This window comes from Pleurodeles waltl, chromosome 3_1 (assembly GCF_031143425.1).
Source record: "Pleurodeles waltl isolate 20211129_DDA chromosome 3_1, aPleWal1.hap1.20221129, whole genome shotgun sequence".
Classification (NCBI taxonomy): domain Eukaryota; kingdom Metazoa; phylum Chordata; class Amphibia; order Caudata; family Salamandridae; genus Pleurodeles; species Pleurodeles waltl.
In genome coordinates, this window is record NC_090440.1 from 958923628 (window position 1) to 958940792 (window position 17165).

The window sequence follows — 17165 nt, forward strand, 5'->3', positions numbered from 1 at the left end:
ATTAATGAGGCAGCTGCTGAGATCAGTGACCTAAGTCATTGTCCCAAAACGAATTTGATGAAAAAGGGAATTATGAGTGGCAGATACTTCCCAACGAGCCTGGAAGAATATTTTGTAGGGTACATTATTTCCTATGTTCATCCGTGAATTGCACATGTCGGCTTCCATCTGTATTTCTTACTTTGTGTCTTTCCACTGTTTGGTATATGCCCTGTCTAGAAAAGTCTTCTAATTTCTGGGCTGGGTGGTTATTGGATGGCTTTTGGCTCAAACGTAGAACACACTTTCCCTAATGATTGGCATTTAGATTTAGAAGTCAGAAAAAGTGTGTTGCAGGTGTTTTATATAAAGTCAGTTGCAGCCTAACTTGTTCTTTGCTAGACGTTTGCTATTTTGTCATGGAATACAGGACTATGCTTGACATGCTCCTCTTTATGCCTTTGTCTTCTCAGTCTCATTAAAAAAAACACCGAACTTAGTATTCTTGTCTAACTTTAACCTTTGTTTGGTGCACATAGCATGAATGTATATGCCTCCAGCTAGTTGGCTTCATTTATTCTAATACATTTCTGATTTTGGCAACAATCAGTACAATAAATTCAAAGTCCCAGCGTTGTGCAGACCATTTTTTCGATAAATGCAAAAAGCATGCGTGTGTAGGACAAAGCTGTATCATTTCATTTTCGGTTTTAGGTTAAACGGTTCCAGTGCTCGTTTGAAGGGTGCCCTCGAACATATAGCACAGCTGGAAATCTGCGTACCCACCAGAAGACTCACAGAGGGGAGTATACATTTGTCTGCAATCAAGAAGGCTGTGGCAAGGCCTTTCTTACATCATACAGTCTCAAAATTCACGTTCGCGTGCACACAAAGGAAAAACCATTTGAATGTGATGTGCACGGGTGCGAGAAAGCATTCAATACTTTATATCGGTAAGTTTGTTCAGAAATATATTTTTTCCCAATTTTGCAATTGAATTGTTAATTACATTGCCTTTCATCTAGCTCAGTTTTTGAAGCCATCTCTTACGTGAGAGTTCAAAGTGCACTAACCAGTTTTCCGAATGTCTTCTGGGCCATTGCTTCAGTGCATGTCTGAAAAGGCCAACCATAATGTTATCCATGTTGTTCAGTTGTACAGCATACCTATATGTCCACTCCTACGCTTATTTTCAGTGTAGTCAGAATTTTCTATCCAAAGATATGTAAGAAACACTTTTTATTTGACATTCAGTGTAAAGCGTAAGTTACAGAACAGTCAATTTCAGTTTAATTTCTGCTTATCCTGAAATGCTTTTTTTGTTTCACATTTCTAGTTTTCTTCCAGTTTCCCTATTTGTTCAGCAAATTACATTTTTGTTTAAGACTCCTGTCAGTTCACCATCCTTTTCTGCTTTCACTTTTTCTCAGTGCTTACACTCCATTCTGTGACTGCTTTTTAGATCTCTCCTAAAAGCACGCATGTGCTGTTGCTGCGAGGGATATTGTTACAGTACAGTATCCAGTTTATCCCACTCCACTCACAGCACTCTACTCTTCTCCAGTCTACCCCACTCCCATCTACCCCACCCCATTCCAATTTATCCCATTTCACTCTACCCCACCCTTATCTTCCACAATATGATCTACTCCATTTCACCTCAGTCTACCCCAGTTTTGTCACGATTCATCCTGGGCTTACCGTCGAGGTTGGAGAGAAGTGGTGAGTGGCCCCGGTTCCTGCAAGTCCTGCTCTGGCCGAGGTAGGGGCGACCCCTTCCAGTAGCCACGGTGCTGTTTGACAATAGTAAGCCACTACAGTCTGTGCCCTCCAGAAGGAGTCCCAGAGAAAAAACCCCAAAAGGGTAAAAAACCTCCAACAGGAACTCCCTGAAACAGAAGGAGGACACAAGGACGTTAGGACTTAAGATTCTGGAATTCAGGAATTCTGGAGACGGAAGACAGATCAAGAACAACTGGCGCCACAAGAGGAAACCAGCCGGAGCGTGACTACCACCACAGGAGTGTTGCAACGCAATGAGAAGAAAGATAGATTCCCCTTATATACCCCTAGACAGGAAGTGGAAAACAGGAAGTAGTAAAACCACCATCTTGGTTTGGGGAAAAGATTAGAACTTGAATAGAAAACATGCTCCTAAGAAAAGGGAAAAAATGTATGCAGGGAAGAGAGGAAGTGAACAGCATGCTGGGAAGGGGAAAGGCATGCATAAAAATGAGCCATGTGCAGGCATACGGCTTTTGGCCGTGTAAGAAGGTAAGTGGTGGCAAGGCGGATTCCCCGGGAATCCCTAAAGTGTCTTAATCAATTAAAAGTGCTGTGCGCGCTGAGCGCGGCAAGGATCGAGACCCGACTCTGGGTCTCCTATCCTGCCGCGCCTGCCCTGGAACTGGCGGCCGGAGAAATGGGCAGCGGCGTGTGCTGCGACCCTGACTCTGAACCGCGGCTTTCCCCGCGGTCTGCCCACGGCCTGCCGCGTTCCCTGTATGTTGCGCCGCAGCCGCGGCACAACAGTAGGCCCCCCCCCCCCCCGAGACCCCAGGCTTGTGAGGAAAAAGTCGGAAAAAACGACGGACCAAAAGAGGGGCATGAACTGAAAGGGTCTCTTCCCAGGAACACTCACTCATATGGTAGCCTTTCCAATGAACAAGATATTGAAGGCGCCCATGGAAAAACCGAGATTCACAGATTTCCTGGACCTCGTATTCGGGTACATTATCAATTAGCAGAGGGGGAGGACAGGAGAATTGTCTGTGAAAAGGATCAGGAAGGTAAGGTTTGAGTTGTGAGACATGGAACACAGGATGTATTTTCCAAGTCTGGGGCAAACGGAGACGCACAGCCACCAGATTGATCTTCTGGAGGATCAGGAATGGACCATAATAACGAGGTTTAAATTTGTTCTGGGTATGTCGGAGAGGCAAAAATCTAGAGCAAAGCCAAATCTTATCGTGGACCTGATACTGTGGAGCCTCACAACGTTTCTTATCAGCCATCCTTTTCATGCGTGACTTAGTGGCCACAAGGTTAGAATGGATAACACGTTGGACACCCCGTAGTTGCCAAACATAAGAGGAGATGGCAGGAAGATTGGAAGTATCTTTCAGGGGAGTTGGAAAAGCCTTAGGATGGAAACCGTAAGACCCATAGAAAGGAGAGACTTTCGAGGCACTGTGTATTGAGTTGTTGTAGGAGAATTCTGCAAGTGGTAAATAGGTAGACCAATTACTCTGCGTAGCATTGCAGAAGCTGCGTAAATATTGTTTGAGGCCTTGATTTAGTCGTTCCGTCTGTCCATTAGTTTGAGGATGGAACCCTGATGATAAGGCCACTTCTATTCCCAGGGTCTTACTGAATTGTTTCCAGAACGGGGAGATATATTGAGAACCCTGATCTGAGATAATAACCTGAGGTAGTCCATGAAGCCGAAAGATCTCTTGCGTAAAGATTTGGCTTAGTTCCTTTGCCGTTGGTAGTTTTCTTAACGCCGTGAAATGTGCCATCATAGTGAAGGAATCAACGGTCACCATTATTACTCAATTTCCAACTGAAGAGGGTAAAGAGCACATAAAATCAGTGGAGATAGTGTGCCATGGACCTGGGGGAACAGGTAATGGGCAAAGTAATTCTACTGGTTTAGTATGGGGTGTCTTGGCTTGTGCACATATGGGACAGGATGACACATAGTCTTCAGTATCCGCCTTGAGAGTGGGCCACCAGAGGGAGCGAAGCAGAAGCTCTTGGGTAGCTTTCATTCCGCGATGACCTGCGATGGGGGAATCGTGGCACATACGTAGGGCTTCCGTTTGGACTTACTTAGTGGGTAAGAACAAGGCTTTGTTATGGTAATAGTATCCTTGATCTATATGAAGTTGCGGGCGCAACTTGTTCATCTCTGTAGTTTCCAGACGGGAATATTCAGACTTGACCTGGTCTAGAAATGTCTGTACTAAACCAATGATCTTGTTACTTTCAAATAGGTTCTGTACAGGAGAATCGCTACACTGAGGGTAACGCCGAGACAAGGCATCGGCCAAGATATTCTGAGAACCAGGGATGTATGTGATGTAAAAATCATATAGACTGAAAAAGAAAGCCCATCGAGCCTGCCGGCTATTCTGACACTGAAAGTTTCTCAAGCATTGTAAGTTTTGGTGATCTGTCCGGGCTTCAAAGGGTTCTTTCGAGCCCATCAGGAAGTGTCTCCATTCCGTGCAGGCGGTCTTCAAGTCGAGTAACTCTCGTTCTAACACTGAAATGTTCCGCTCTGAATCGGATAATATGTGTGAAAGGTAGAATACAGGGTGCTCTAACTCATCATTGTCTTGTTTCTGTAGCAAGGCAGCCCAGCCCCTATGGCTCTTTCGGAGGCGTCTGCGACAACGATGAACTGTTTGTTGGTGTCTGGGTGCCGTAAAATGGGAGCTTGAAATGACGGCTTTCTTTAATTCTTGAAAAGCCAACTCTGCGTCTTGTGTCCAACAAAAACCCTTCCTTAGATTCTTTTTTAAGGGTTTGAGTAATGTAACTGGTTCTCTGGGCAAAGTCCGCTATAAATTGTTGATAGAAATTGGCCAATCCCAAAAAACACTGAGTTTCTTTGATGGAAGAGGGGGACGGCCAATCCAGTATAGCTTGAACCTTATCTGAATCCATGGCAACCCCAGTTTGGTTAATGCAATATCCCAAGTATTTTACCTGTGCTCGATCAAACTCGCATTTTTCTGGTTTGCAAAATAAATGGTGTTGTCTGAGTCTCACTAGGACTTGGAGAACATGTTTAGTGTGTTGTTTTGGGTGGACAGAAAATATTAAAATGTCTAGATAAACAACCAATGTTTGCTGTAGAAGATCGGAAAAAACAGAGTCCATGAATCTTTGAAAAATGGAGGGGGCATTGGTGAGCCCAAATGGCATTACTTGGTATTCATAGTGACCGTAAGGTGTTCTGAAGGCGGTCTTCCACTCATCCCCTTCCTTTATCCTTAAAAGATGGTATGCTCCTCTAAGATCCAACTTGGTGAATCTCTTTGCCCCTCTGACAGCTTCTAAGATGTCCTTAATAAGAGGTAGCGGGTACCGATCCTTCGTAGTGATCTTGTTTAATCCTCTAAAATCAATACAGGGACGCAAGTCTTTCGTCTTCTTAGGCACAAAGAAGAGAGGAGCCCCTGCAGGTGAAGAGGAGGGAGCAATCAATCCACTCTGTATGTTCTCCTCTAGGTATTCCTTAAGGATCTGCTTCTCAGGTTCTGTTAGAGAGTACATTCGCCCAAAAGGAATCACTGCGTCTGGTTCCAAAGGAATGGCGCAATCGTATTCTCTATGGGGTGGCAGCTCAGGTCTTTCTGGTTTCTGGAATACATCGGCATATTCTTGATAATGTCTGGGTACTCCCTGTAGGACGTTAATAGAACATCCCACCTTAGGGGGTGCCGTTAAGAGACTCTTTGGGGGACCAATAGTCTCCTGCTAAGTAGCAGTGGTGTTGGCAGAAGTGAGAGAATAAAGAAATGGTTCCTGTTTCCCAGTTAAGGTAAGGGTTATGCCGAGTGAGCCATGGAATTCCCAGGATCATAACGTGATGTGGTGAAGAAATCAAATCAAAAGAAAGGTTTTCTTGATGTTTCCCGAATTGGAGACATAAGGTAGGGGTGGTATACTGTACTGGTCCTGAGGCCAAGAGTGATCCATCCACCGTGTGGACTTGTTCTGGTACTTCCTTAGGTATTTGCAAAATCTGTCTTTCCCTGGTCCATGCTTCATCTAGGTAGATACCACTGGCTCCACAGTCCAACAAGCCAGAGCCTTTTCTTCCCGGCCATCAGTTAAGTGGAGGATAACGGGTAAAAGGAAAAGAGTAGTTCCTTCCTCCCTTGAGGAACAAATGGAAGGTATTTCGCAATATCCCGACCTCGCCCTTCTCACTGAGGACAGGAATTGGCGTTTCCCAAAGGCTTGGCTGGACGGACAGGACATGTGCGAATTAGATGACCAGCTGCACCACAATACAGACTAAGGGGGTTATTCCAACTTTGGAGGAGGTGTTAATCCGTCCCAAAAGTGACGGATATACCACCAGCCGTATTACGAGTTTCATAGGATATAATGGACTCGTAATACGGCTGGTGGTATATCCGTCACTTTACCGTCACTTTTGGGACGGATTAACACCTCCTCCAAAGTTGGAATAACCCCTAAAATCCTTTCCTTCGTCTGTTTTCTCGTTCACTAGATGATAATGACCCTCGAGCCGTATCCATTTGCATAGGTTCTTCATCGGTAGCACCCTTAGTTTCAGGACAAACCTCCTCGGAACGATGAGGAAGGGTGCGGGACGTCACAGAGTGTGATGGTAAGCGACTCTTCTTTCTCTCCATTCTTCGCTCATTTAACCGATATTCTATCGTCAAGGTCTGATCCATTAATCCCTTAAGATTCTCTATTCTGGCAGAGTGCACCAGTTCGTCCTTAATGTCCTCTCTGAGACCCCTGCGAAACAGGGTCACCAAGGTACGTTCCACCCAGGAAGTCTCTGCTGCCAATTGTCTGAAACGAGTGATGTATTGTAATACGTCCTGATTTGCATGTTGAATATCGCAGAGCGCTTATTCTGCTGAAGACTCAAGTCCAGGGCGCTCAAACATCTGCTTAAAGGCAGTGACAAAGCTGTAATAATTAGACAAGCTAGGGTCGTTGCTTGTCACTAAAGGAGTTGCCCATGCTAAAGCAGGGCCAGATAGGGCGCTAATCAAATACCCCACCTTTGTCTTGTCTTGCATAAATTGTGAGGGGCGGAATGCGAAATAGACCGTCAAGGCATCCAGGAACTCTCTTAATTTGTTAGGATCCCCGGAGAAACAAGGCGTAGTGGCAGAGACCATAGGAACATCAGTGGTTCTGGAGGCGAAGGCTTGTCGTAGACCGTGTTTTCGGTACGTAGCTGTTGGAGTTCTTGAGCCTGTTGTTGTATAGTCAGGAGCAGGGTTTGGCTTGTTGGCTCTGTACTCATCACTGGACTCTCCATGGTTCCGGACTGCAACTGGAGTTTTGGGCGTTGCAATCTGTCACGATTCACCCTGGGCTTACCGTCGAGGTTGGAGAGAGGTGGTGAGCGGCCCCGGTTCCTGCAAGTCCTGCTCTGGCCGAGGTAGGGGCGATCCCTTCCGGTAGCCACAGTGCTGTTTGACAATAGTAAGCCACTGCAGTCCATGCCCTCCAGAAGGAGTCCCAGAGGAAAAACCCCAAAAGGGTAAACAACCTCCAACAGGAACTCCCTGAAACAGAAGGAGGACACAAGGACGTTAGGACTTAAGATTCTGGAATTCTGGAGACGGAAGACAGATCAAGAACAACTGGCGCCACAAGAGGAAACCAGCCGGAGCGTGACTACCACCACAGGAGTGTTGCAACGCAATGAGAAGAAAGATAGATTCCGCTTATATGCCCCTAAACAGGAAGTGGAAAACAGGAAGTAGTAAAACCACAATCTTGGTTTGGGGAAAAGATTAGAACTAGAATAGAAAACATGCTCCTAAGAAAAGGGAAATAATGCATGCAGGGAAGAGAGGAAGTGAACAGCATGCTGGGAAGGGGAAAGGCATGCATAAAAATGAGCCATGTGCAGGCATACGGCTTTTGGCCATGAAAGAAGGTAAGTGGTGGCAAGGAGGGTTCCCCGGGAATCCCTAATGTGTCTTAATCAATTAAATGTGCTGCGCGCGCTGAGCGCGGCAAGGATCGAGACCCGACTCGGGGTCTCCTATCCTGCCGCGCCAGCCCTGGAACTGGCGGCCAGAGAAATGGGCTGCGGCGTGTGCCGCGACCCTGACTGAGCTGCGGCTTTCCCCGCTGCGTTCCCTGTATGTTGCGCTGCAGCGGCCCTAGGACGCTGCTGCGGTGCAACAAGTTTTCCCCATCCCAATCCACCACAGTCTACCCCACTACTCTACCCCAATATCCCCCACGTCAATCTTTCCCACTCCACCCAGTCTACCTGACGCCACTCCAGTCTATCCCACTCTAATCTAACCCATTCTACCCGCCTCCCCAATATACCTCGCTGTACTCCACTCTACCCCACCCCAGTCTACCCCACTCCACACCAGTCTACCCCTACTCCACTGTAATCTACCCCATTCCACACCACCCAATTCTACCCCACTCCAGTCTACCCTAATCTACCCCTCTCTAATTTACCACATTCTCCCACTCCAGTCTACCCCACTCTACCCTAGTTCACCCGTACCTACCCCACTCCACTCTTCCCACCTCCAGTCTACCTCGTCCCCCACTCCAATCTACCCCACTCTACCACAATCTACTGAACTCCAATCCACCCCACTCCAATCTATCCCACTTCAATCTACCCCACTCTACACCACTTCATTCTATTCCCACTACACTCTACTCTAATATACCAAACTTCTGTCTACACACTAGCCCACTCACCCTAATCCACACCACTAACTTTTAGCCATGCTGAACAACTGCCACACTGGTGTAAAACATGGCGAAAACACATTGCCAAAGTCAATAGCTCACGTAGGTGAGTCCTATTGGCTTTTCCGATGGTTGTACTTCATTCTGGCCTCAAGGAGAGGGGTTCAACAGATCTATATGTTGTGAAGACATTTTAGCCTTCCAGTCGATAAATAACTCTTTATATCTGAGTCTTCAGCAGTCAAGGTGAAAATGACCCTGTACACCTTCTGTCTTTTTACCAAAAATGTCTGCCTACACCTGTGCCCATCGTGTGTGTGTGTGTGTGTGTGTGTGTGTATATATATATATATATATATATATATATATGCACACATGTCTATTGGCAGTTTGCTTGCACATGCTTATCCCCTCCCCGCTGTGTTAAGCCTTTGTTTGGGCTATTTGGGGTACATCCTTTTTTTTCTAACATCCTGTGGATTCAAAATGTACCCAGGATTTGTTGATTCTCCTGGAGGGGACTGAGAAAATAACCAAAATATAGCCACAAATAGAGTTTTTGGGGGAGAATAGGAAAAAGTACTCTAGATAAAAGTGTAAATTTGTTCCATAAAAATGGCATCATCAGATGGTTTAAAATGCTAAAGTCATCCCTTAGCTGCTGGGCCGTAACCACCCAGTGCTGAACCTTTTGGCTATTTGGGGTAGTTGGTGCTTAGGGTCCCGTAACCTTTTTTCCACACAAGGTATCCAAACCAAATTTGCATCTTTTTTTCCAACATCATGGGGATTGTTAATGTACCTAGGGTTTGTGGATTCCCCTGGAGGGGACTGGGAAAGAAGGCAAAATATAAGTGTTTTTGAGAAAAATGAGTAAAAAGTGGTCCAGATAAGTGCCTATTTTTTCCCCTAAAATGGCATCCACAAACTGTTTGCTGTACTAAAGTCACCATCTTCCCAGCTTCAGGACCATTCAGAGCTGAATCCAAAAAGTTTTTTTTTACTACAGTTATGGCATTATTCAAAGCAGCAGCACATTTTTACTATTTTTGTGCTTTCAGCCTACTTACAGTTTGTGCTGCTCACCCGTGTGAAACCCATGGGTGATCCAGAAAACCTATATACTTCTGAAAAGTAGACAAAATTCAGCAAGAGGTCATATGTGTAGGTCCCTCAAGGTTTTCCCATGTTGAAATTAATAAATATTGAAAACAAGTAGGAGATAACAGTCATTTGTGACAATGTTTTCTTTTGTAACTTTTTGTTACAATGGCTGATTTACAAAAGCAGTGTATCATTATGTTCGCCAGACCGCTTTGGTTGTGAGGATATATAGGGTTTGTAGGTTCTCGAAGAACCCGAGGTAACCAGAGCCAACAACTGAGCTGCATCATACAGTTGTAAGGTTAAGCATAGGCAGCGCGCAAGCAATGTCTCTCAATATGTTGTAATCTACATCTGTGGGCTTGCAACACACCCATCTCATGCCCATCACTTTCATTTGTTCCTTGGAAAGTCTTTCAAAGTTCCCTTGATTTCGTAGGTAAATGCTTCATGTTTGTCCTGCTTTAGGGCTTCTTTGTTACCGCCTTGGAGACTGACCCTGGTTCATGGATTATTGCACAATAGGCCATATTGCTTAGTTCGGCGTACTAATATTTTCTTTCGACTCGACACTTTGCGCTGCGTAGCCAAATGTTGTTTCTTCCTTTTCCTCGTTTTGGGCATGCAGCTGTTTCTTTGTTGTGTCTTAGCATTTTACTTGAGGACGTGAAGTTTCATATAGTGTTAAGTCGATCGAAAGATCGCTTTACATGACTGCATGAAGTTTCATATATAGCGCAACCTCATACTTATTTCTTAACAAACAGCATATTACTATGGTCTCCCCTCCCTCTTAACCTGAATGCACAGAGTAAAACCTTTCTCAAAACGGGCTCCCTGCTTCATTTTTCAGCACCGCGCTCCGAAAGTCATTGGTAATGTGTTGAATTTAAGATTGCAGGGTGCAGTACCTTATGTGGCCAAAAGAGATCACAAGGGACACCTAGTGACAGCCTGTGGTACTGCACCTTTTCCCTGCTTCTTGCACATTAAAACTGTAAATGTTGCATGCTTTTTTCAGCCAGCATATTATAGGTGTAAAAGCGTTACCGTAACCATGTTGTTCCTGCTTACATTTCACATGCTTTACTTCATCTTGTGTTCTCTATGAGTGTTTGCTTTTTCCAGGATGTTGTTGCTAATTTTTTTTTTCTCAGCCAGCATATTGCTCCTGTCTCCCTTCCCTCATAACCTATTTCCCATTTTTTGGGGTTTTCCAGTGCCGCAAGGTCATACAAATGGCAATAGCACTATGCAAATATCATCAGTCCACTGCATAAAAAAAAAAAAAAGTAAACAAAATGCTATTTTGAACACCAAGAGCTCTAACTTTCACACACGTGAGACCTATTGCCCTGTAAATGCTTGTTTTTCATTATGTAGTGAGTATAGACTAAGACATATGGTGAAATATGCAAGGGGGGGGGGGAAAGGTAATTTCTGTATTTCTGAAATGGGTATAAGGTATGGAATATAGGAGCAGTGGTTATTTGTCTATCTCTGAATTCATGGGAACCCATACAAGCATAAGATTTAGAGGGTATTTTTCAAAATGTCTTCTTTCTTACATACTGGCTTGCATTTGAAAGGCACACATGCAACAATATCCTATTTATAGTAATAAATATCCTTCTGTCCTATGCTCCCACAGGTCTTCTGATCATAATGGTAACTCACTTGTGTGGGTAGACATAGTGTCTGCAAAATGGATACATCACATTTTTCCACTCAAAATTTACCCATTTTTTTGCAGTGTGGGTAGCTATGGGTATTGGGCCCTAGCTTAGCCACTTCCTAGGGAAACTTAGCAAACCTGTACATTTCTTGAAAACTTGACACCTAGAGGAATCCAGGATGGATTGATTGCATGGCTCTTACCAGGTTGTTTTACCCAGAATGCCTTGAAAAACACACACTGACTAATAAAACACATTTTCCTCACATTTCTGTGATGGAAAGTTCTGGAATCTGCGGGGAACCACAAACTTCCTTCCACCTAGCATTCCCCTAGGTCTTCTGATATAATAATTCCTCAGTTGTGTGGGTAGGCTTAGTGACCACTTCAGGAAACGGCCTAAAATGCAATATGGATACATCACATTTTCCACTCAAAACTGACCCATTTACTGCGAAAATGTGAGAGCTGTGGATTTCGTGCCCTAACTCCACCAGCACATAGGGAAACTTAGCAAACCTGTAAAGTTTTGAAAACTAGACACTTAGGGGAATCCTGGATGGGGTGACGCATGGCTTTCACAGGGTGTTTTACCTAGAATCCAGTGGTGGCTGGTGATCTTTGAAACTTGTGGGGTGTAATATTTCCACTGAAGTGAGCTAGCCTAAAGTCTTCCAGAAAGGTTCAGGGGGATGAAAGTGTCAACATTTCGTCACACAACACCCTCCTATATACTGCTTTTAGTTAACAAGCCTGCTAGAAACATTGTGATCTAATTTAGTGCAAGCAGACTTAAAGACACACCAACCCAGGCAAAACTACCACATTATTCAGTAGACACTTTTTGTTTAGCGAAACAATGATCCTTTTGTTTCCACAGTAAAATAAAGTGCATTTGCAAAAGACTGGTCATAGATAAGAGAGGGCATGAAAGAAGTTGTAGGTCTGGGGAGTTGCTGGTACGATGACAGACTGAGCTGTGACCGGAGACAAGACAAGGCCAATCATGTTCTGCAATGCCAGGTCTCCAACATGATGCTGTGAAGCACTACAACACTTGAAGGAGCAAGTGAAAGCAAGTGGCTTGCTGCTGTTAACTTATACACCATGCACGACTAAAGCATGTGCAGTGTATCTGTTAACTGCATGTGAACCCATGTCATAGAGTTATCAGAGCTCATGACTCTAATAACAGCAGGTCACAGTGTTAAAGGCTACCCTGCTGTTCTCCCTCCACATAGGCAGCACTTCAAGTTTGATAGGTGGCCCCAGAATGTACAGGGCTAAAACTCTAAGCGCCCGGGGCTATCTTACAAAGTGACGCTTGATGTGCATCATGCAGGGATGTTACTAGGAGGCCTTGAAAACTGCAGGCCAGACCTTAAAGAAGTTAAGCCTTGGCTTAGCCCAGCAAAGCTACCTTTACTGGCACATGCAATCTAGTGATTAGGGATTTTATTCCTTGTGTGAGAGGATGTCCTGGAGGCATTCTCAGCACACGAGGACTGCTGTGCAAGATGGAACAGAGCCGTCCTCCACACCGAAGTGGTTAATTAATCTTTCATAAGAAATTATAGTAATAATCAACTTGTCATACCAAGAACATCCTAGTCTAAATATATTAAGGTTACATCCTATTTGGTTGTTTCCAGTGATGCAAAATATTCCGTAAACCCTTTAACTTTAGAAGGAAGGACTTTTTATGTTTAAGAAACAAGACTCACACCCCTTTATATGACACACTTCATCATCTAGTCCTCTTCTATCCTACGACTCAATTTCCCAGACAAGCTCCTGTATCTTGTTTTGGATCAGCTGTGGAGTGCGCAAATGATCCACCCTGTGGGGTCTGTTAAAATAGTTTAGTTTAAAAAGGTGTGTTAAATTGTATTAATTACTAGTATCCTATTACAGGATTTAAAACAGAATACCTAAGGTGGGCTATTAGAACCCTTCATGGCCTCTATTAAGAAGTCCTTCAGTGCACTGTAGATCTTATGACTTAAGCATCTACTTTTTGAATCAAACAAATGCCCAGGTCCATTTTTAACTTTGGCAGAGGGCAGAAACATGGTTGATTATTAATAGTGACCCCATTGCTACATGCACACTTGGTCTGGTGTTATGAAAATACATTAAGAACTTTCCCGCCTCCCTCTGAGTATAATCACATTTGTCAACTTGTACCAATAATGCACTTTGTAGGTCCTATGTGAATGTATGGCATCATCAGAGAGACCAATATTATGTGAGTAGGTTCTGGACTAAGTAGTCTATGCACAGACTAAATAAAACAAGACTTCATGACCTCTCCCTGAGAAACAGCCTTTACAACGCATGCAGTTCCTTTACCATGCATTCTTTACCATGGAGGGAAAGAGTATAAGGTTGTGCGGGTGTCTTTAAAGTTTAGGGGTTGGTAGGGGTCTAGAGTAGCAAGGGTGTTTTTAGGGTTTAGCGGTGTGTTTATGGTGGTTAAAGTATATCTAGATGGATTAGTTTAAGTTATATTAAAACTATTTTCTTTCGTTGTAAAGGCATATTCGTGGTAAAAGCATGCGTTGTAAATGTATGCATTTGAAAGTTGTACAACCCTCCACATATGCCACACCATTGTTTTATGTCATGATAATGAAGTGGTCAGGAAGCATACTTAATCATATAGTTGATAACGACTGTGCAGCATTTTTCTGAGGCTCAAGCCTGGCATGTTTAATTAAATGCAGGCTCATTGTAGAACAACAGATGGGGCAATTCAGTTTTTGTTCCTTGTCACTGTTACTCATACCTCTGCGGGCACTTCTATTTGAAAATATCACATTCTTCTTTTCTTTTCTATTAAACATTTGTACGCATAATTGTATTTTGTGAAGTGTTTAGCAATATTCTCAGTGAAATTCTCCAAATACAGACACAAAGTCTGGCAGATAAAAACAAGCTGTGTACTTGTAGTTCCCAACAGAACCTGTTCTCCCAACACTTCCTTAAACCACAGAATGATTGACCATCAGTGGGATTTGAGATGTTTCCCCTTCCCAGAAGATACTCCCTTATTAAATAGTTCAGAGGAGTACTCCCCTGCACCCATGGGCATGGGACAAAAGTAGAACTCACAGATTGCAGGTTTTAGTTTTCAGTGCTAAAGCTGTTCTTGTTAAATGACAAATGTTGCTGAAACTGCACGTCACACAATATAAACATAAAACGGTCTCACGCAGAGTGGAATAAGAAATTCCAGTCCTATTTTTATACTGTCCTAATTCAATAGGCTTAATAATTAGAGAAATCTAATAGTGGGTGGCCAGGGACAGCCAAGCATGACATGCCTACACTTTCTATCGGAGTAGAAGATCTAAATCAGCCATTGCAAAATAATTGAGAATGCAGAATATTACCTTCATAAATACCAAATGTCTAATATATCAACCTGTACCATAGACTGGACATGAGGTTTAACACATTCACCTCCGAGAAATTTCTGTAAACATGAAAATTGTGCTTGCCTTCCTTACAATAATATTATAACAAATCACAGCAGTTCATTCTTTGGAGTGTGGACCAAACAAACAGAAAACTATGAAATCAGAGAGGATTATTTTGTCAATAACGTCATTAAAAATGTCTGCTTGTCATAGGTCATTTAGGACATTCAAACAAAGCTACCCTTGTTATTAAGGCCAAGGAGGAGAGGCATTGATAATAAAGTGCCAGTCAACTGGAGGTCTTAGCGCGAAGCCAACGCCTAAATTAAATCACCACCGTAACTGAGAAAAAAAAAACTGGGCAAAAGGCACAGGTCCTTTGAATAAATATTTATGGAGGACTTCAAAGAAAGAAATAGAATGTTTCCTTTACACCTGCTTGGTGGTGGCTAAAGCACAGTGGAAGTCCAATAAATTGGCCATTGCTTAACCAATGAGAAAGCCAAAATAAATTTTCAGTAACTAGCTTTTGGCACTAGGTATAGCCTTGCTTGTGTTAAACTACTGTCTCTCATTTATCTGGCCTTTATAAGGCAGGTCATAGTACACTTCTCTGTGGAGGAGATGTGTAGGCAACACAGTCCATGTATTGTGGCCCCACGTTCGGGACGGATGAGGCGCTTATACATCTTAGTTTGTAGGTAACCCATTGCAGCCAAAAAACGAATGAATGTTTTGCACCATGTAGTTGGAAGGGATAAATCCAGAGCACATACATGAACTACATCCCAAAAAGTGTCACATCTTTCTAAGACAGGTAAGCAGTTCCGTCCACTTCATGGAGCTCATGAACTGTACCCACGCAGCTGATTGCTCTTATTGACCATGTGCCACTTCAGACACTGTAGGAAAGTGCCCTTTTTTGCCATGGTCACCCCCACTTTTTTGCCAGTGGTACTGTTTTTCGACTGCTCTGGGTCCCTGTTAACCAGGCCTCAGTGCCAGTGCTCTTCCCCTAAAACAAGGTAAAATGGTCTAATAGTGTTACACTTCACACACACTTTAGCACCTCTGGCGAGTCCCTAGTAAATGGTACCCCTGGTACCTAGGGCATGTGTACAAAAGAGGGTTCCTAAAGGCTGCAGCATGTAATATGCCACCCTAAGGGACCCCCATACAAATTGCATGCGGACTGCCATCTCCGGCAACATGACATGGTTCAAACCACAGGGCTGCTCGCATTGGTGAGTTTTATTTTATGAGGTAGAGCTATTTTTAAATTCAACGACCCTTCTAGCAGTGGACAAAGAGCAGGTGTTCTGTTCAGTCAGAAACTGAATTAGCAATTAAAATGCCTTTAAATTTTATTCTTGTCATATTTTCTCTGTTTTCAGAGACAGAGGTGAAAAGTCAGTTAGTCTTCTTGCAATGCAAATACTTTTCCTTGTGACTGCAATGTTCCAGGATTTTGTAAGGTGAACTGTCTGACCTGTGTGAAGTGAAAGACTTTTAGTATCGGCTTTTTTCCAACACACAACATTTATATAACTAAGTCAACTTTACAAACATTTCAAAATATATTCCAGTAGTTGTGAAAGACCAATTTTTGTACTTCTGTGTGATGAAAATGTTTTAATAGGATGCAAAAAAAAGTCAGAACACTTTACTTGGTGATGTGCAAATGATAAATGTTTTCTGAAACCAATTTTCACAGATTGTTAATACATTATATAGTTTTATCAGTAAAGTTGCAAGTTAGTGGGAAGGTTTTTGGGCATTTCTTGGAAATTTACTGTCTGTAAATGACAGTGTGCTACTACATCATGCTTTAGTAATATATTTATTAAAAGTGATTGTTTCAATATAAACTGAGAAACACTCCTGCCCTGATGGCAAAGCTATTAATAAACTAAGAGGCAAGTCATGCATGGATCATGTGTACCTTAAATGTGTGCTTGTTTTATTATACATGGAGCAAACGGTTAGTGCATTTATTCAAACAAAAGAGGATTTTTTTTTTACAGCACAAATGCTGAACTCACATATTTGAAGGTGCACTCATACGTGAGAATGAAGAAAAAGGCAACTGTAAAATACAATATTTGCCTAGGATGACACAATTTGAGACCTGTTTCCAGGTCAAGTACATTACAGTTATGTCGAGAAGATTATTCAAGCTACTGGACCTGCAGGTCTAGTAACATTTTTATGATTTTTCGAGGCCTGAACCACATGTGAAAACACGACATGGCACACTCACTATGTGACATGCCCAAGTTACTGCATATAATACATGTGATCACCCCTACATCAGGCATTATAGTCCTAAGACAAAGTGCATTATGTTACATGTGCAGATATGTCCCTGTGATGTCTAGTTCAATTACTAGATATTGCAAGTGAACAGGAAAGCCATCTTAAGGTATGTTCTGGGCACTGGCCATTACGAGTTACCCAGTTACATAATGGCATCACTGAAACCTGGTGCTTGGTATCAAAAACTTTTCCTTAATAAACCCATACTG

At 43.2% G+C, this 17165-nt stretch overlaps 1 protein-coding gene across 1 annotated transcript in view; it reads left to right on the top strand.

Moving 5' to 3' along the window:
* The window catches only part of MTF1 (metal regulatory transcription factor 1), a 100018-nt gene that overhangs the window by 7914 nt on the left and 74939 nt on the right, over positions 1-17165 (top strand). The window contains exon 2 of the mRNA XM_069223980.1: positions 694-932. Within this exon, the coding sequence (XP_069080081.1) occupies positions 694-932 (239 nt within the window). The remainder of the gene's footprint in view (positions 1-693; positions 933-17165) is intronic.